Below are 21,270 nucleotides of genomic sequence, written 5' to 3'. Positions count from 1 at the left end.
TCGGGCCACTAAGGTGCAAAGAAGTGAGTCCCTCAGTCTTCTGAGGAAGGTGGTTCTGTCTTCCTGCCTTACTTTTCCAAGGAGCGGCAGAAGGTGGGGGAATGAGTTTCTCTTGTGGCTTTGCAGCTCCTGGTGTGTTTAGCTTTGGAAGCCCCTGTAGGGCATGGCTACCCTGCCGGTTTTTCTGCTGAAGTCCTGTGTCTTTTCCACCCAAATCTCACCTGAAAAAAAATAATCATTGACTTCTTACCTAGGTCCACAGGAAGGTGGGTTTCAAAGCCTGTCCTGTGCTTGCCTGGACGACATGGTGATGGGTACTTGTCACTCATTCAGGCTTTCCTTGTGCTGTAGGGACAGGGAAGCACCAATTCCCCCCACTTCACAGCTGGGCCCATGAAGGCAAAGGAATTTGCTGGGCTTTGTTTCAGAGCAAGTCATGGCCACAGGCTAGGGGCCAACTTTTGCATGCCCTCCCTCAACTTGTGTTCTTTTTCAGTCTCTTACAGCTCTCCTCCAAGCCCTTCTGTGACTCTGGACACAATCAGCTTTTGTTGGCCCTGGTTTATAGATGTTACAGAAATTGCATTGGGGGGGTCAGACAAGAGCTGGGAAATGAGTGAGCCAGGTGCCTTGGCTGTGCGGTTGCTGTTTGTATGGGCTGCTCTGGCCACAATACCTGACTAATTCTTCCTTTGCTGTCAGCAGCCTACCCTGCTGGGGTGCTTTCTGTTTCTGCTCCCCTCCTGGGGAGCTCCCAGGACGGCATAGCTTCCCTGACTTTTCATCCCTGCCACTTCCTTTCCAAGCCAGTAGCTGCCACCAAAGAGGCCAGGAGAAGCTAGACAGGAGCTGGCAACCTCCAGTCATCACAGGAAGTATTTGAGCAAGACAGAACTGAGTACATAGATAGGTCTGCGAGGAAAGAACAAGAAAAAGGACATAATCAGATGCTCAGCCATATTTGTTCAGATTCAGGTCTGTTGAACTTGTAGCTGGTCTGGGGCGGATACTCTTCCTCACCAGTCACCAGGGTCATGGCTGACACTCCTATCACAAAAGAATGTTAGCAGGGGAAAGTATGACAAATTTATTTAATCAGAGTTTTATGTGACAGAAATGAGGACCTAAAGACTCAGGGAAAACTCTTTTTATGCTAAGGTTCAATGGAAAAGGTCAGTGTTACGGTTTGAATCTGAAGCATCCCCCAAAAGACATGGGTTGGGGGCCCCAGTTGGTGGCACTGCTTTGGGGGATTCAGGGAACTTTAGGAGGTGGGACCTAGCTGGAGGAAGTAGGTCCTTGGGGCGGGTCCTTGGGGGTATCTGCTCCACAGTCCTCTCCTGCCTCTCTCTGTTTCCTGTCCACCAGGAGGTGACAAAGCTCCTCTTCCTGCCGCCATGATGTCTTTGCCAAGTGCACAGGGCCAAGCATCCTCTACTGCCATGTTGTAGCCACGTATGTGGGCTAAGCCCCATGGATGGAGCCCTCTGACGCTGTGAGACAAAGTGAATCCTTTCCCAATGATGTAGTTTATGACAGATATTTTGGTTGCAGTGACAAAGGGCTGATGAATACAGACAACCATGGAGAAATGTGCTTGAACTAAAGAGTGTGGTAAGAAGAGGAGGGGACCAGGGATGCATTGCTCAGACTCTTCTCGGCCTTTCTGTGTCCCGTTCCTTCCAGGCATGGGGCAGCCTCCATCTGGAATGAGCACTTTAAACCCTTAAAAAAGAGAGAGAGAAAACACATATCCATTTGCTAATCACTCACTGCATGGGTCTGCTGATTGAGCTCCTGTGTAAGCCTTACCTACAAGGCACCATCCACAATGAGCGTGGAGTAAACATTTAACAAGCACTTTCGCTTGCATGGCACCCTCGGTCTCCCTCCTCTCTCTCTTCAGTATCATTGAGTCTTTCCAAGGTTTTCAACTTTTTCCTTTAAAGGACATAAGAACTTCCTTTTCACTCTAATACCTCATTGTTTTACACAGCATTTATTTAAATTGTATAATTAGGATTTTAAGTTCAACTGGCATAAATAGGTTTAGGAAAAACTCAACCAAGCAGAATGCCTTACCTTCAGCCTGGCCTTGGCCCCCAGGTTTGATGGAGGGAGCAGGTGGATAGGGAGGGGTTTCTCCCGCAGTTGGTCCCCCACTGACCCTCTCAGTTAATTAATGTCCTTGCTCATCCGCCTCCTCCACCTGCCCCAGGGAAGGAAGTTAGCTCCTCTGATCTGCAGGCCTCCCCTCCCTCTGGAAAATCAGGGAATTGCACTGCTTCATGCTCCAGGGCCCAATGGTGGCCACACTTCTTCCACTAATTAAACATAGCTCAGTGCTTCTGCGGAAAACCACCTTGCGGGTGTGGAGTCTTCTTCCTTGGAAATTTCTTGTCCCTTATTGGGGAGGACTGAGGATCAGTAGCAGGATGGTCACCAAGGTATTCACAGTGTGGGTAGCACAGGGGAGCGCTACCAACAAAGACACAGTGTTGTCCTGCGAGTGGCTGAGGGACTGTAGTCCAGGGTTTCAGGCGTCTAGAGATGAACTCACATCTGGCTGCAGCTCTTGGTAAAGACAGGAGCTTCCTGTTCCCCCAAGGCTGCATGTGAGCCATTACTGCCTGTCCTGGTCCTCCCCAGGAGCAGGTGGGAGCCTGACTGGAGCTTGTGGGCCTCCTGCATGGTATCATCTTACCTGTGCCCCAAGTTTCTTGCTCCCCCTTTTGCAGAGAATATGAATTAGGGCCTCTCTGTCCTGTTTACACTGGTTATTGCTTTCACAGCTATTGGCCACTCCCATGCCCCCAGTCTATTCATGGAAGCCTTTGATTTGCAGATCAGATCTCATCTCTCTGACATAATTGGAAGCAAGGTGAGAAAGGAGGGGTGCCCCACAGCGCCCAGCAAGTCACTGCAGGGTAGAAAGCACACGCTTGCTTGGATCCAGAACCTGGGTCTAACATCTGGCTGGCTGTGGTGGCTCACGCCTTGAGCAAAAACTACAAGACCCTACTGAAAAATAAATTAGCCTGTCATGGTTCAAGTGATATAGCATTTGCCTAGCAAGGTCTCCCCTGAGTTCAATCCCCAATACTGCCAAAACATAGACACCCACCAAAAAAAAAAAAAAAAAAAACCCCAGTAATTCTCTTGGTCTTATAGTCACATAGTCTTCAACAAACACTCAGAAGTTCAATTTTTTGAAACCTGAAAAGAAAGCAGATGAAGTGTGGCATTTGACCCTGTTCTCCAAGGTCCTCCTTGCTCTTTGCAGTCTGATACTCCAGCTCAAGGAGCGTTCCCCTGATGGACTCCTGAGCTGTGGTCCTCCTTGTTTTCTTACAGAGGAGTGAGTCGTCATGGTTTGATCTTGCCATCCTCAGACTGAGTATTGGTTGGGCGCAGATTGTTTAGGTAGCCAACGCTCGAGAGTCCATGCACTGGTGGACTTCTCAGAAGGTCCTCTTGAATGTGGCCTTGCTTAGTTTTGGCGTCCAAGGTCAGTGTATAGAAGGGAAGCATTCCAGATTCTCCTGTGTGATCCTTCTGCACAAAGGGTGGCTTTTCAGACGGTCCTTCATGGAAGCCAGCATCTACTGGCCACAGTCTGCGGGGACAGCCGTTAGGCTGTTTCTCCTCTTACGGTTCTGCTCACTCATCCTGTCACTAGAGCTGAGGACCAGTTTCTGTGAACCCCGTTCTCAGAGCCTTCTTTGAAACAAGTGTGGAGACATCTGAAGGTGACTCGCTGCTTGCCAGGATCTAAGGAGGTCTACGTATTTCAGTGCCTCCTTGCCACCCTCCACGTCTGGATGCTTTTAAAAGAAAAACCCACACACCAAGGGCATAACCATGTAGCTAGACGTTTGGATGAACGCTCGTATCATTCAAGTGATACACACGCCCCCTTTGCGTCTGAACCCGTGCCTCTCTACTTCTTGGCATTTGCACAATGGCTGTAATTCTCAGCACTTTGGGGCAAAGATGGAAGCTTCTGATAAAATCTGTTTCAAATAGACGTGAAAGATGCTTTTTGTGTTATGGCCAGGCATTTGTCCGAGGTAAAAACTCTTTATGTAGAGTATATTTAAAAAAGGAAAGAAAACCATAGGGTATTCCTGGAATGTTTACAAAGCAAATATTCTGGGCAAGAGCCCAAAAGAGTAAATTTAAGGCCGTGATTTTAATACTGAGCTAAGGAAACGCTTTACTTAGCATCGGCTAAGTTCCTGGATGGCGGTGAGCATGTCTGGTTTACCCTGGGCTGTGGGAGAGGGAATGAGATGTCACAGAGAAGGTAACATTCACAGGCTCGAATGGCGTTTTATTTGTAAGCCTGCACATGAGCACACTTTCCTTTAAATCTTGAATTCATTTAAAACTTAAATAGTGCTGGCCATGCATAAGTGCAGGTGGCTTGACCATCACTAGGAACGACTGCCAGGTCACCTGTCCTCTCTTTCCTGTGTAGCCTTGGCTTTCACTATGGGAATTAGGTGTTTTTATGGGTAGGCAGCAATTGCAGATCCCTCCTTACATGGCTGAGGAAAATGGAGATCTGTGTGAGCCAATGGGGTTACATCAAAGAGGACAACATCCAAGATGGGGCTGAGGCGAGAGCTTGGGGTATTGGTCCGACCCCTCCACTACCCATCCGGCAAGTGTGGAGGTCAGCAGTGGCTTCCAAGTGCGGGCCCCACACTGTGCACTTCCACACAAATGCACACCTGGAAGGTTTGCTGCTTTCCAGATTTGTGGTATTTTATGCAGTGTTGGGGACATGGCAGGTGAGTACTTACCCTCAGTGACACCCCAGCCTGTCCAGATGAATTGCAGGATCACAGGGTCACTATTCAGCCCTGAGATTTTTGTTGTCCTGTGTCTTGACTCCATGTGCACTCATACTGCCTCTTCCTTTAGAATGACTTTTAACAGCAATTTAAAAGACGTCAGCTATTTAAATGACCTCCGCCCAGCGACACAAGTGCCCGTCTAAGCAAGTGCCTGGCGGATCTGCAGATGATACCAGTGCTGGAAGCGTGGGTTCTGGGGTGTGGGACTGTTCCTGAGGACAGTGGCAGCTGCAGCAGGCACCTAGCACCACCACCCAAACAGCTTCCTATGCCAAATGCATCTTCTGTTCAGAGCAGAGTGATAAAGAGGATCCCTTGTACTCTAGACACAGCTCGAGGACACATCGTCACCGGATTCTCTTACCAAATACCCATTAGTGTTGCATGTTCCCTGCAAATGAGAACAAATGGTTTCCAAATGTCAGCAACGCCTCCCCTTGCTTATGGGGTGTATAAGTAAGGCGTCCTCAGAGCCCCTGGCTGTAGACTTGTGACTGGTCTCACCCGTGTGTGTGGTTTAGGATCTGCTCAGGCTGGCGGCTGAGTGCTTTCTTGGATCTGAGCAACACTTTCATAATGGGTGTTTTCAGAAAGCCATTTGTAATGGGAAAAATCCTGCCTGACAAAGGCAATCCTATTTTCTGTTTTAAATCATGCTCCCTGAGTTGGGAGAGCCAGACAGAAATTTGACATCGACTCTGATTCAATTCAGCTGAGTCTCTGCCCAGTATCAAGCCTGCAGGTTCTATCCCAAGGTGACTTAAGCAAATTATGTTTGAAATGCTGTCTGGGAGCTGGCGTTACTGAACCACACCGTGGAAGGGCAGCATGGATGGTTACAGGCTTCTTCTGAGGCCAGTAAAAGGTGTGTGCATGTGTGTGTGCATGTGGCGTGGTCATGCAGGGCCCAGCGGCTGCCCTGGAGGCAGGGGAGATCCGGACAAGGGTGCACTGAGGCAAAGAGAGACACTTGTTTATAAAGGTCTTCCCCACTGGTGAGAGTATCCCTTGGATAATGCCATCTGAGTGATAGTGCAGTCTCTTCCAGACCCACTGTATCAGTCGTTTTCTATTGCTACAACAAGATACCTGAGGCTGGATACTTACTAAAGAAAAGAGATTTATTTAGCTCACAATAATGGAGGCTGGAAGACCATGATTGGGTAGACCCATCTGTTTGGCCTCCAGTGAGGGCCTCCTCAGCTGTGTCACATCATGGCAGAGGAACAAATGACATGGCAAGACAGGAAGTCAGAGAGATCTCTGGTCAGGCTGGTTCTTTAATAACAACCCCAGGAGACCAGCATTAATCCTTTCCCAGGGCAGCACCCCAGTGACCTAATGACCTTCCATCAGGCCCCGCCTCTTAAAGGTCCCACCCACAGCACCTGGCAGGATGGAGGAGCCTCCATTCCTTGATTCAGCGAGTACTGACTGAGCACCTCTGCTGAATGAGGCAGGCTGAGGTCCTCGGGGCTACAGGTGGCGGGAAAATGGTCTAGGGGCTGCTAGGTGGGGAGACTCCTGTAATACAGGGATCCCCAGGATTAAAGCTCCCCTGGGAGAAATGGGACACACAGTGTTTCCCAGGGGGAGGGTGTCAGCCAGGCAGAGTGGGAAGAAGTCATGTCAAGCTATTTATCAGCCGCATCTGCCTCTCCTTCCGCCCCGCAGGAAAAGCAGTCACTCCTATGGCTAAATGAAGAGTGCATGTTCAGAAAGGAAGAAAACAATCATTTGAATTGCTGAAAAGCCATCCCACAGGGCAAATTACTGGATTGGTTTCAAAGATGCTTTGAAACACAGAGCAACTGCACTTGAAACCACCCTCAGAATTATAGACCCCAGACTCCAGATCTGCCACCGATACCAGGGGCTTTGCAGAGTGGCATTTGAAACTGTCAAGTATCAATCACATAGGTTTTCTCTCTCTCTTTTTTTTTTTTTAACCTCACCATGTTTAGTTTAAAAACAAGGGAAGAGCGTTACTGGGCGTGGTTCAGTGCATGTGCATTTGGAATCCACGGGGTGATGGGAGAGAGAGAGGCCAGACACCCGAGCTCTGATTTGGAACTGTCCTCACTGCGGGCTGCCCACTGTCCTCCAAGTCCAGCCTGATGCTTTGTGGACATGTGCTGTCCCCAGAATGCTTGTCATCGTTGGCACCTCCAGTCCATACGTATCTGAGTCCTGGGGGCAGTGTCCCCTCCATGAGGCTGAGTCCTCCAGGATCTGAGAGCTGATTTTGTGGTGTCCTGAGATGGAAGGGGAGACACACATCGATTGGCTCTCCAAGACACTTTTCCTGGGGGTAAGAGGAAGAACGCAGCTAGATGGTTTAAGACTCTAGCGAGCTCCCTCCAGTGCTGTCTTCCTGCGGGGGTCAGAATCTGAGGAGGGCCTGTGATGTTCCCAGCTCCCCTGGCTTGCATTTGACTTTCTGAGGAACAAGGCGGGTGTTAAGATGAGGGACCCTGTCCCTGATGCAGCTAAGATCCCAAGACGGAACTCCCACTCCATGCATCTGACGTAGTAACTCACTGTCTTGGCTTCAACAGGAATTCAGCGCTTCCAAAGTTTTAATTAAAGGAAAACTTATCTGAAGAGAAGTTTCCTTTGTTTTAGAACAAGCCAGCAAACCAAAGTTCCCCAGTAACTTCCATTTCCTGTGAAGTCGCAGCACATACAATACAATGGGTGCAAGAAGTTGGATGGGGTTCACAGATGCCTTTTCCCTCCTACCAGAGCTCTGCAGACCCTAAAGCCCACCGGCTTGGTGTGATCTGGTCTCTCCGTTGTCCATCTGCAGGTTTTCTGTCTTCTCCTCCCTGCTGCGGTCAACTCTGAGCAAGTCTTCTCTTGTACTGCACATTCAGACTTGCCGACCTGCAGCCATGCGTCCCTGGGACTGCCGGGGTTCCTTCCTTCTGCATGTACAGTTGCTTGCTGTGGGATAGACGTCTCGGTATTTACCGTAATCGCAGCTCCCATTAGCACCGTTTTATTCTAACATAGTTGACCATTTGGGATGTCAGCTTCAAAGTGTTCCGGTGAAAGAGCGGTTGTCAGAGCACACACCTGGATTTAATGTTCTGTAAGGATTCTGACCCATCTGGGCATTCTTGTCATTGCTCCTTTTAGGTTTTAGCTGTAGCTTCTGTAGTTACCCCATGGCTTAATCTGGACACACACCTTAACTCTTATGCAAAATTCTTCTAGTGAGCTTTCTAAGTCTTTCACTGTGGGTTGGGAAGATATTACCTTTCCTTTTGGTCAAACTTTAACTCTGAGCCGTTTCTTGCTTGTTTCCCCCTTTATTCTCAAATTCCCTGTTTCCTTTCCTCATTTTCTTGACCTTGTTAATTCTTTTCTTTTGAGACTCTCTGGCCTCCTCTATACCAGGTGTTACGCTTGGGGTCCTGTGATGAATAACTAGCCTGCAGCCCTGGTCCTCAGGGAGTTCGTGGTCACGTGAGAGGACAAAACCCATATGGGAGGTCAGGTGTGGTGATTCATTCTATAATGCCAGCTACTTGGGAACTTGGGAGGTGGAGAATGGGAGGGTCATGGCTTGAGGTCAGCAGTGGGGGTAGGGGAGTTAGTGAGACCTCATCTTAACCAACAAGCCAGGGGTGATGGCTTATCTTTGAATCCCAGCTACATGGACGGCATCGGTAGGATGATAGTAGTCCAACACCAGCCTGGGCAAAAAGCCCAAGACCCTTTCTGAAAAATAGGCATGGCTCAAGTAGAGACACCTGCCTCGCAAGCGTGAGCCCTGAGTTCAAACCCCAGCGCTGCAAGCAAAACAAAACCCCCAGCATAGGGGAACTGATGCACCACAAGGTTATCAGTTATTGGTTCACTGAACCAAAAATTACTGTGTGCCTGCCTCGTGCCTGGTGCCCAGCTAGGGACCTGGCTACAAGCACGGCACCGTCATGCCTGTTCTTAGGGACACACACTCCACATAGGGTGACAGCGGCAGCTGCATACATAGTACACACCACAGTGCGGCCTTCAGGGACTGGCCAGTGTGCAGACAAATGCTCAATGCCTGTTTGACTCTTGTGCCCTTAAAGGACCATCCCTTTGTCACTGCAGGTCAGCCCAGTTTCCCTGAAGACACCTGTTTTGTTAGAATTCCCATGAGATTGAAAGTTTGCCTGTGAGTGCTGCTGGAAGATTCGGAGTTCCCTTTGATTAATCCACTTCCAGAGCTGATGTTCTGAAGTGATACTCTGAAATGACCAGATAAGGTCCACCCTTGGGACTATGTAGCCTAACCATCCTCGGCAAAGGCTTGAAGTTGACTCATGTCGTCACAAGAACAACCTTTAGGAAGACAGAGGTACCCAGCACAGTTCCCGCCAGAAGCCCAGAGATCTGTCCTGGAACGCTTACCCCACGCGGCCTGTCTGCTCAGAGCCCTAAAAATTCCATAGGTCACACACGATCTTTCTTTCTCTTTTCTTTTCTTTTTCTCTGGCCAGGAATCTTGTGTCCTTTTTGCAGACCTTGGAGAGAAGTGCAAAGCCATAGGTGCCAAGCTGCAGCACTTAGAAGGTCAGCTTCACGCAGCGATCCACAGCCAGGACGAAGACCTCATTCATATCCTTTGCCTTGCGCTGATTAAGCACCTGCCAGGTTGTTTTGTAAAAGAAAATAATAACAGGGACACCTTTTCTCCAAACCTCCGCAGGCGGAAACAAGTCGATACTGCTGCTATTTATAGCAAGCCCTTCTAGAATCTGAGATTACTCAGTGTGCAATATTTTCTCTCTAGTTTTTGGTAAGCAATTCGGGTATTTTTGGTTATTAAACCCAACTACTAAGAATTAGTCATAGTGTTCAGACACACCCACAGTGAAGTCAAAGCAAAATGAGTTTTCAGTGGGTGGAAAGATGGGTCTGTGTGGCTACAAGGAAGCATTTGGAACGAACACATCTGACTGGCTCAATTTTTAAGGGCTTTTTTAATACCAAGAAACCTGAATTGATCTTCAAATTTCTTTGTCATACAACTCAACCACTTTGAGGGCATTAGGAACCAACACCAGCACACTGTGGCCCCTTGCTTTCCGGAGGACAGCCACACACATGGGTGAAGCCCCAACCTGATCTCTTTTGGTTCCTAATAAGATTTTCTTGCATTGGACTCGGTTTCTTTGGGGCCACATATGTGAACACCTATATCAAGAGGCACGAGGACAGGTGGGCTCAGGTTGAATCCATGTGGAGTGCTGGGTCCAGGTGACCTGTGGTCTTTGGAGGGCAGGATAGATGGGGGCACAGATGAGTGGAGATACACAGCCCCTTTCTGCATCTTTTCAGTTATTAATCAGAATTGACACTTTGTAGCTAAAATCAATTCCCTGTTCATTCATTCTTTCTGTTAGGTAGTAGGACTTTTATTATTAGATGTGTTGGTGGGAATTGAGCTATTTTGATCTTTGCTTCTCTTTGCTGCCTTACTTTCTATAATTCTACTTAAGTGTGTGTCTGTGTGTCTGTGTGTGTGCATGTGCGTGTGTGCGTGTGTGTGTGTGTCTGTGTGTGTGTGTGTGTCTGTGTGTGTGTGTGTGTCTGTGTGTCTGCTTAAGCAGCTTTGAGTAGTCAAGGATTGTTATCAAAGTATTTACACCTAGGGTTTAATGATGGATTCAACATTACCTTTCTTTTATAACTTTAAATCTTTGTCTTTGCTTATTAAACTTAGGCATTTCTTTAACTTAACCAGCAATTATTTTCACATGGTTCAAGACAGATTTTTAAAAACAAATTGTTCTTTGCAATTTCCTGTTTTGTCCCAAACTAGAGTTTAAGCTCTTATTGGAAAGTGGCCCTAGGAAGCCATCATAGACGGATGGCATTGTTGATCACATGTTCAAGGGTTACACAGATTAAGTAGGTCATTAATGGTTGCTAAGCCTGTGAGAGCCAGGCACCCACACAGCGTGAAGGTGTCCCAGCCCTGCCCTGTAGAACAGGATGAGCTCTGGCCAGGAGCTGGGCTGTGGGCTGCAGCTGGTCTGGTTTGGTTCCTTGCTTTGACAATTAGTTAGATTTTAGGGGCTTGCCTCCTCTTCTTACTTGGCCTGGAGGCAGGAGAGGAGGCTGAGAAGAGGCCAAGCTGTGTTTAAGGAGGCCTGGGAGATGCTCCACAGCCCATTCACACCAGGTGGAGGAGCAGGTGACAGAACCTCTGTAAGTGTCAGCACCCTCATTGTGACATCAGGATAATACATGGGATTAGATGAGGCTGCGTTCACACTGTACGTGTACCACTGTCCTTGTAGGTTCACACTGTAGGTTTACCTTGTCCTTGCTGTCCAAGTCCACAGGCCATGTTCAGATTCTGAGTCACAACAAATGCCAAACAGCATTTGCATGTAGAGGTTGAGAGAGGTGGGTTCAACTGCTTTATGAGAAACGCTTAAAGAGTCGGTCAATAGCCACATGGCTTATACAAAGTCATTTAATTCTTACAGAGCTGCTATCAGTAACTAGAGATTGCTGTCCCTGTGTGCTGATAGTTGAGAAAATAGGCTTAGAAGTCATTCTGCTGGTCCAAGGTCATCTCCAACAAGAGCAGAATCTCCCTGCTCGAGGCCCATCAGAAGGTGGCTGTCTGTAATTAAGTGAACAGGTCTGCTTTGTGGAGAAAAGTTACTTTAAAAATTAAGTCACAATAACACTGGTGCAGGAATCTCAAGCTGGGATAGGGGACACTGAGGCAGTTTATCAGGAAGCAACCTTTTATTGTGCTGACATAGATCCAGTGGACTCGTGTCCAAAGGCTGAGCCCTGAGAACAAAGGGGTTTCACCTTATTTACCTTGTAAGCAGTTTACAGAAACAAAAAGCAAAGCTCAGCCCACATCTGGCTGCATGTGACTCCATTGGCTATTTCACTTCCCCAGTGCTATGTGACCTTCATGTTTCAGTTCTTTAAGTTTTGTCTCTCTGCTTTGTCATCCCCTCCCGTCTTGTCAGAACACAGCCTGTCTGTTTCTTTTCTGGCCCTCCTCCCTGCTACACCACCAGGCACTGTGACTGATACCTTTAATCACAACTATTCAAGAGGTGGAGATTGGGAGGACCACAGTTTGAGGTCAGTCTAGGCAAAAGTTAACAAATCCCCATGTCATCAAATAAGCCAGATGTGATGGGGCATGTCTGTCATCCCAGCTACTTGGGGGGCAGAGGTAGGAGGATCACCATTCTAGACCAACCTAGGCAAAGTTAGTGTGAGACCCGATCTGAAAAAGAAACTAAAAGCGGAAAGACTGGGGGGGGGGGGAGGGTAGAGGTCGGGGTGAGCAGAGGACACAAGTGGTAGAATGCTTGCCTAGCAGGTGCAAGGCCCTGAGCTCCAGCCCCAAAATCACACACACACAGAGCTATAATGAAAGTGTTTTATTGAAGTTCTTCCTTTGTTTTCTCTCTCTTTCTTTCTTCCTTCTTCCCTTTCTCCTTTCTTTCTTTCTTTCTTTCTTTCTTTCTTTCTTTCTTTCTTTCTTTCTTTCTTTCTTTCTTTCTTTCTCTCTCTTTCTCCCTTTCTTTCTTTCTCTCTTTCTTTCTTTCTTTCTCTCTTTCTCCCTTTCTTTCCTTCCTTCCTTCCTCCCTTCTTTCTTTCCTTCCTTCTCTCCCTCCCTCCCTTCCTTCCTTCTCTCTCTCTCTTTTTCTTTAAAGAATTTTGCCATTCCCTGCTGAGATAAGCAGAGTCATTTGGGGTCTGCCCCCCCTCCAATTAAATCCACACCACTATGTGGATTTCAAGCAGACTTTCCTCTGAGGCCCAGCTGCATTCTCTCCCTGCCTGAGAATAAACACACACAAAGTGTCTTTGAACACATGTGAAGTGGCACTTGGGCCTGAGTGGGACATTGGGCCCTGGGGCAGGAAGCCATGTTTACATGCTCAGTGGGGCTCCTTCACAAACAAAGCCACTGTTTCAAATTAGGATTGATCTAGAGCTCCAGTGAGTCTGTGGAATCCCCCAGCCAAACCCTGACTGGCTTGTGTTTTCATTTTGATCAAAGACACAATGCGGAGAGAAGCAGCTTACCACCACCACCCGGAAAGGCGTGGCGAGGGTGATATTTTCTTTGATTTCCACGCAGCCCACTGCCAGGGCCTCCTGCATGAGTATGTAATATGCATGTTGAATCCCAGCCCACACTGGACGTGGTCCACCAGGGACATTGTTCCAGAAAATTCAAGCCCCGGATGCTTGGGCTATCCATCCTCCCCGGGGAGGCTGGTGTGTGCAAGAGCACAGCTGCTGTCAACCCCCGAGGGCCAGGCTAGGGCGGGATGGCTTTGCTTGTCAAGTAATCCTCAGAGACGTGCAGCATGATCCAAGACAACCCGGCCTGCCAGCTGCAGTGGCCCTGAGCGAAAGAAAGAAAAGAAAAAGGGAAGTCTGTGCCACTCGCTGGGGAGCAGACGGCAGGAAGAGGCTCCCCTGGAGTCTGGGGAGAGCACAGGGTGTCGACTGCGCGATTTCACCACTAGACCAGCCCCAGCCAAGGATTCGGGGGCAGAGTCTGAGCCTGCAGGACGGTTCCCAAATGGTTTCCAAATTAGCAGGTAGATTTTGAAAGCCCTTTTGAGCTTGTGCAATGTTGGAATGTTTAAGACATCCTCAGCTAACCTTGGCTAGGCTAAGTGGATTTTAAGAGGGATTTTCCTCTTTCATTCACCTTCAGCTACTGTAGTGCACTGCCAGGAAAGGAAGAACATCTGGGAATTGCACATTTTGACATATTTCAAAGCTACCGGGCACTTCTGCCTGCCTCTGAGTCACAGATGGGACGGGACAGACTGGTTCTATCTGCGGCTGGATTTACATCCTTGTCCAGGAAGCCGGTGGGTGCAGGATTCTATTCTGTCTGCTCATTTGGAATGCGTGCTGTCTGATTGATTAGTTTTGGTAGCCTTGAAGGCAGGCAAAGACTCTAAATACATCCAGGCCCCTGCATAAACGCCACCGCCCTGAAGGGCTCTTGTCTGGTTCCATTTGCAAATGTGTAGCTGAACAGACAAAGGTAACCAAGTTGGGGGACAGCGCTGGCCTCCTGGGAAATGTTTTCTGCCCCTAGAGCTGAAGAGCAGGAGGGGTCACTGAGGAGCCTGGTGCTCCACTCAATGCTGTGTATATGGGAAATTCAGAGCCACAAAAGTGGCTGCGTAAGGTGCTGGGCTTGCCAGGCTGACCCGGGGGCGATGGCCACCACACTTCCCTTGGCTCCCGTCTAGGCTTTGGGGCAGGAGGAGGAAGAGTGGAGCACAGTGTGGTCTTGCATGAAGTAGGCAAGAGCTAACCTGTAGCCAGCGAGGTGGCTCAGGCTGAGGCAGGAGGGTCAGGGTGTGAACCAGGCTCTCTTCCTTGCTCATCAAGACTGTGGTCCTTGCCTCAGTTGTCCCACGCAGGTGGGTTTGCCAGGACCGTAGGCCACAGTGGCTGCAAAGCACGTATTGACAAATAAGAAATAATGTAGAAATGAGAAGTCCTAAGGACATGCTCTTCTTTCTGAAGACTTAGTTTTGACTAGGTCATCAGAGTAATCACTAGGAAACACTCAACTGTTTTTGTATAAAAGCAAGACTCCAAGCTGGGGTGTGCCTGTAATAGTAGCTACTCCAGAGGTAAAGATTAGGAGGATCAGGGTTCAAGGCCAGCCTGGGCAAAAAGTTAATGAGACCCAATCTTAACCAATAAGCTGGATGTGGTGGCATGCCCCTGTCATCCCAGCTTTACAGGAAGAGTAAATAGAATCCTGGTCCACATTGGCCTGGGACAAAGCAAGACCCTTCCTCAAAAATGATCGAAGTTCTGGGGGTGAGGCTCAGGTGGTAGAGATCTTCCTAGTGAGTGCCTGAGTTCAACCCCCACTACCACAAAACCAAACCAACCAAACAAAAACAACCAAGGCAGAGTTTCAGGGCCTTCTGCAAACAGCCTCCCTCTGTGACAAGCTGGCTTATCACTGTGTCTCATCCTGTACCAGTCACCAACACAGACCTCTACAATTGCGTACTTGCCCAATAAGCAGGTGATCTGTCCCCAGGTAGGAGAGAATGGCCTTGGGTTCCAGAAGTGTTTGAAGACATTGGGATGTCAAGCTCTACACCGTTGTACTCGAGGCACTGATTTTCTCAGATGCCACAGGTGCCTAGTGGTGTATCTGGGAGCTTTGATGTTAACTGTTGGAACTCCAAGGCACAGGGGCTGCAGACTAAGACCTGTCTGGCACTCGAGTGGCTGCAGTGAGTGCCTTCACTATGGATGCCTTAAACTCCAGCTGAAGTTGGCTTTCCTCTACCATATCATAAAAGTCTAGGTTAAATGCATCAATGGGCTTCACTTACGAGCTTGGTAGATTATCTATCAGAGAATCACACTCTAGCTCCGCTCTACTGCTTAGTAGCCTTCTGATCTTGGTTAGATGTGTCCAATGGGAGGGCTGCTTTATTCTTCTGTAAATTGGTGGGAAAATGTTTTAGAATAGATGTGGTTCAGTGTGGCCTCCAAGTGCATATCGCTAGCCTTGACTCTCCCCTGCATACCTACAATCCCTTTCCTACTGGCATCACCTCTTTGTTGGCCAGTAGCCTTCTCCAACTTACTGTGTCCAAAGTTGAATCCTCAGCCAGCCCACACTCTCATCTCCAGCCTTCTCTCTCAATACACTGTTTTTCCGGTTCTTCAGTCAAGTCAAAAATCAGAGACACATTTTTTATTTTGGTGGTGCTGGAGGTGGCAGTCAGGGCCTTTCACTAGCTAGGTAGGTGCTCTGCCACTTGAACCACCAGCTTTTTGTGTGGGTTCTTTCCTCTCTTGCTCTCTTCACCATATCTTTACTCCTGTCAAGTTCAAGAGTGAGCAGGGACCCACCCTAGGAAATGCATGTGGGTCACACAAATGGTGAAGCCTTGTGAAGCTTCAGGAAGTTGAAAAGCTGCCTTTCTGGGTGGTTCAGCCTTTCTGCTCTGCAGAATCCCATTTGCATAATTCCCAGGATCCTCGGAGTTTCTTGGTTGAAAACATTTTTTTATGGTTACACCCCGAGGGCAGGGATGTCTCTTGACACTGATTTGAGGGTGGACCTAGGTGGACCAAGATCACTCACAGGCATTTGGCCTATGAGCAGTCAGGTCTTTGCACCCTGCCAGTCTTCCTCCATGTCTCATTAAATACATGAGAGCGTAACTTTGTGGAATGCCCGTCGTGTTTAAGTGTTGTCAACACATTTCTACTTTCTCCATCATCTCTGTTGGATGAGGTTGCGTTTGTTTGCTTGCTAAACCCATCTCTCATCTACATTTAGCTTGGGGTCCTGACAACAGGCACACAAGAAGGGGACAGCAGGGTCTGTGTGAGAAGGGACAATCAGAGCACCATTCTCCTAGGACAACACCCATATCCATCGCATGTTTCTGTTTGCTGAGTTCTTCATGAGGGTTTTCTCTTCAGGAGAAATAATTTTATAGGTGAGGAAGTTAAGAACCCATCAGTTTCAGAGGAAGCCAACCAACCAACCAGCCAATCAGCTAACCAGGCAAGACCCTTGCCCTCTATCAAAGCCGGAGTCACCTCCTAGTCGCTGAGTGTTTGGGACCAGATGACAGCCATGTAGAGCCTAGGGGGGTTCCCAAGTCATGGAGTCATGAGAAAACCAACTTTATAATAGTTGTCACCAGGTGACCAGACTGGTTAATGTGAACAAGAAGCACAGTTCATGCTACTGAGTTGCCCGTGTGCCCCTCTGTGCTTATGGTGACCCCAAAACCAAAGTTTTTGGAGGACATTCTGGTTTCCAGTGCCCTGCCCTTTCTGCTGTCACAGCCCTTGCATCTGACAGTTGCCCACCTTGGCCTGGGGCTCAGTTTCATTGTGGCCTCCCTGTCTGTGTATCCCTGAGCATTGCAGCTGGTCATCTGTCTCATCTCGAGCCTGATTCTTCCCTTCCTAATCGTGTTTGTGGTGGTTAATAACATCAGGCTTATAGAAATTGCAGTCATTCTTAAAAGAAGTGTAAAATTTGTATCAATATTTAATTCCTACAATTTGGAAGTGCTTGAAACTGCATTAGATGGTGGTGCCCATCTGCTGTGGGCAGGCTTGCTTCTCTCATATGTCCTTGGGCAGCCGCAGAGCACCAGGTCTTTTCCTATGTGTTCCTTAACAGTATCCACGGTGTCTCAAGGGGGAACTGAAGATGGTGAAGGAGACTCTGCAGTCCATGACCCTGCAGCTCCAGCCAGCAAAGGAGGCAGAAGAAGGAGAGGCTGTGGCCTTCCACCCAACAGCTGGTGCCCAGGAAGCACCAGCTTGAGGCGTGGGGGCTGGAGAAGGAGGCGGGCCGCCTGTCATCAATAGGGACCCTGGCGCTCTCTGCTCTCCCTTGCATCACCCATGTGGCTGACTCAATTATGAAGACACAGAGCCTTACCGTCTTGTTATAGGGCTGAGTGGTTCAAGAACACACTAGTCCAGAAGATCCCAAGTTCTTGTGTCACCTGAACAGAGACCTGGACAGAGACAAATTGCAAAACAGTAGCAAAACTTTATTGAAAGAAAAGGAAAGAAAGAGGAAGAGGAAACACCACGAGGGAAGTGGTGGCTCTGCCAGGTGACATGGAAACCTTGGTTTCTTTGTTTAAGCCAATTTGTAAATGTAAGGTGGGAAAAACCTTAGGGAGGGGCGAGGGTGGCTGGCAGGTTTAATTAACACAGCGTTGTCACATAACAAGGGGCGTCTGCTCGTGTGCTTGTGCTAATTTTTGACCTTTAATTGTATGTATGAGATGTGAGCAATGTTCATGAGGTTTAAGAAGAAAACTTTGCCTGAGAGGTCAGATTGGGGCAGGTCCACCTTTCACCAGACAGACCTGGCTCAGACACCCATTTGGACACTATCTTGCAAAGATATTTACAACTTCCAGGGTTTTTACAACTTAGAGAGGATTTATTGCTCTAGATATGGCTCAGGGTGGCGCTGGGGGGGTAGGATATCTGTTTGTTTAAGAGAAGGGAATCCCAGAGTTATTTTTTGTGGTTGTTGCTAGCCTGCCTCAGTTTCCCAGTGGCAATGTGGCCCACTCATTCTCATGAACTGAGTGAGCTGGGATGTTGGAGCCTCCCCTCCAACATCACTGACTCCCCTCAGCAATTCACTGACTTCTTCCTAAAGGTCACTGAGGTTCCTTGTCATGTCACTGGGGAATCCTGCATAGGATTCCAGTCTTTTCACCTCAGCTTCCCCCAGAAGAACTTTGGGGTGAATGCCTAGCAGAATTTCCCAGAACCATTCAGTTTCTGCTGCAGCTGAAATATTTCTTGATTGAAGAATCCAAGAAGGAAACCAAATGTGAGACGGCCAGCACCCTAGCTCACCTTCCTACACACGTGATTCAGCGAGCCCCTGAACCCCAGCGGCCATCCAGGATTCTGAGCTCCTGGTCTCATTCTTCCCAGGGCTCCTGCACCTCAGAATTCACAGGCAGCTTCCAGAGGGTGGCGTGGGGTGGGGGGTGTTCTCTGAGTTGCCAGCTCTCAGCCAGGTGCAGTGCTTGGGTTTTGTGGCTCTGATCACTGCAGACAGACAGACCCCCAGTGTCTGCGGTATCAGGAGTTCTGGAATTCCCAGTGAGGCCGGGGTTCGAGCATGGCTAGGTCAGGAGTCAGGGAACATTTTTGAGCCTCACTGAGTTTCTGCTGAACCTGTTTCCTTGGGTGCCAGGCTGCCAGTGTTCAGAGCCCTATGTGGGGCAGGACTCAGGGAAAAAGCCCCATCTTGGCTATGGGGTGCTGCTGCTCCAGGGGCCCCACTGGGACTCCAGTCCCCACTCCCACAGCAGGCGCGTAATGGGGCTCATCCAGAAGCTCCCCAGACCCAGGCTTCTCCGCCAAGGTGGTTTGGTAAATACTGGGTGCCATGATTCCAGTCCGAGTCCCAGCACACATGAGCAGGACAGTCTGTGACAACATGGCGAGAAAGCCCTAGATGTCGTCCAGCCCCAAACGTCCCAAGTTTAGTGAGCTGTGTTCTCTTCCATGCAGTCTCAAGTGCTAAGCCCTGTGCTCCCTGAGTGGTCCTGGTGCACATGTGGGAGATCAAACCCAACATGGGGCCACCGGGCTCAGCCAGCACCTGCCGCAGCCTGGCAAGTTTGACTGGGCCGTCCATCTTTCTGCCTTGTTTCTCCTTCATGTGGACAGGGATGGAGATGCTCCTGCCGTCATCAGAGTTACGGTTCTTGTCCCTTTCTGGCCACGCTGTCTTCTCTGGAATGAGTTGGGTGCTTTGCTCAGTCGTCCATGCCGTGGGGGACACTCAGCCTCACACAGTGGTTGGCGAGGGGTCAGGTAACACACGGGAATGTGCTGCTCGGGTTCCTGCTGCTTCTTCGGCATTTTGGGAAAACACTCTGCATATTTGAATAATAAGTACAATTAGTTTGTTCCTGGACTTGATTTTTCAATAATGGACCAGTTTCCTGAATTATTTATAATCGAGTCTAACACAGTATTGTGAATTAGTCACATGGCACAGTGAGTTGATTCCAGAGGAGAGCTCAAAGAGGGTCGGCCGTGCTGCCCGTGCTCCTCCCTGCTTTGTGTGATATGATACCAATTGTGTCGACTTACAGCCATTGGCCCAAGTGTGTGGTATTACCCAGAAACCCTCCCCTGTGCAATGATTCGGTAAAGTCATGCTGCTTTTGAAAATTCCAGAAGCTAATGGCTGCCTGGCAGTGCCCCAAGTAAGGTGCCCTGTGTCTGGCTGGGCAGCACGTCCACATCCTCGCTGAGACCCCCGGTCAAAGTTCTGGATAGGGCAGGTGCCGAAGACCTCTGGTGCTTGCTTGGTCTCAAGTGCAATCCAGGAAGGCATTTCTTCTGATCATACCACCTTCTCCTGACACCCCAGTCTCCTTAGCTGCCCTGACCCTAGAGGACCTGGGACCATGGACCCTGCCCATACTACAGGCCAGTTTTTGCCAGAATAACATAAAAATGTCCAAGAATTTAAATGCTTGAATTTAAAAGCAACAAGACAAAAGTTTAAGCTATTTTGGAGATAGCTAAGACCACAGTAAAAGTGCCTATGGACAGTGGTGACTCTTGAGTGGCTCCACTGTGACACAGTAAGAGAGAAGTGATGTATGATGCCTGCCACCCTGTTTGGACAAGTGGCCCAGTCCTTTCAACTTCCTGAAATTTCAAGATGGAACCCACCCTTCCCCAATTCAGACCATATGAAATGATGGAACCTCGTCTTCCTCTACAGCAATGCTGGTTCCACACCCCAGAAACACGTGTGGGTTGGGGTCCCACGCTGAGTCCTTCACAGTCGTGTCATCCCTTAGTCCTCACAGCAGCCTCACACGACGGGCGTTTGTAGAAGGAGCTTCTTCCCCAAGGCTCACAGCTGGGAAGAGAGGCTGAAGCAGAAATCTGACAGTCCAAAACCAGCAGCTGCTCCTAACTGGTGGCCTTCCTAAAGTGCCTTTCCTGTCCTCTTTGTTCTTGGAGCCATGGAACTCACTTGTTCACCCAGTTAAAAGAAGAATCCTGCCAGAATCCTAAACCCTGCCTGATGACCAGATGCTAAATCTTGGGCCTGCACCACCGGGGAGACCCACTGTGCAGCAAACCCACTCTCCCAACACCGTCCCCACCCAGCCATTACCTGTCACCCCAGAAGTCATCCCAGAAGCAATCACACAGCAGATCTGGAAGACCCCCCTGTAATTATGGTTTTTCAGAGTGTTTGAGGACTAGGGGTCCATGCTATGAAGAAAAGCAACGACATGCCTGTTTGTCAGTGGCTTCTTTTATACATAATTCACACTTTTATTTTTAATATCCTCACCTTATCTGATCTTTGCATTTTGTCATGTAATTTATTGCTTCGTTAAGTTCACTTTTTGTTACATGAAATTAAAGCTGATAGCCAAGCCACCCTGCTCCAGGAGGTTGCTTTTCTTCCGAGGTGTAGACAGTAGAAAAGTGGGTGGGCTGTTCATCTCGCCTGTCACGGAGACAAGATGAATAATTAGCGATGAGGTTACTTACAGTACACAGGCTTGTAATAAACCCATGCTGTGAAACTGTACTGCTGTTTACTTTCCGATGTCAACTTTTGCAGAAAAGGCGAAGGACATTCTACCCCAGACCCCTGGACTGGGGAAATCAAAGCAGCTTCAGGGTGGACCTGGAGACCAGGGTGGACCTGCCCCAAGCCCCAGTGGAGGCATTTCATTTGGAGACATGGGAAATATGTGCGGGCCACAGTTTGGGGAAGGAGGAGGCATGACCTTAGCACAAATGGGGGTTGTCCCACGTAGCTGGGATTGCAGGCATGCACCAGTGGGCCTGGCCTAGGTTGTCATCG

General features: G+C 48.9%; 1 protein-coding gene across 7 annotated transcripts in view; it reads left to right on the top strand.

The window, feature by feature from the left end:
* The window catches only part of Disc1 (DISC1 scaffold protein), a 247,190-nt gene extending 226,352 nt beyond the window's left edge, over nt 1-20,838 (top strand). For 5 of the 7 annotated variants that reach the window (XM_074056876.1, XM_074056873.1, XM_074056874.1 and 2 more), the window contains 2 exons: nt 9,356-9,473; nt 17,066-20,838. In XM_074056876.1, the coding sequence (XP_073912977.1) occupies nt 9,356-9,473; nt 17,066-17,249 (302 nt within the window). In that variant the 3' untranslated portion in view covers nt 17,250-20,838. Of the gene's footprint in view, nt 1-8,966; nt 9,214-9,355; nt 9,474-17,065 lie in introns of those variants that run through there. The other 2 variants (XR_012442228.1, XR_012442231.1) reach the window with 2 other exon arrangements.
* The last annotated feature ends 432 nt before the right edge of the window (nt 20,839-21,270 follow it).

The sequence above is a fragment of the Castor canadensis genome, chromosome 15 (assembly GCF_047511655.1).
Source record: "Castor canadensis chromosome 15, mCasCan1.hap1v2, whole genome shotgun sequence".
Lineage (NCBI taxonomy): Eukaryota > Metazoa > Chordata > Mammalia > Rodentia > Castoridae > Castor > Castor canadensis.
This window is presented reverse-complemented; position numbering and strand designations above follow the sequence as displayed.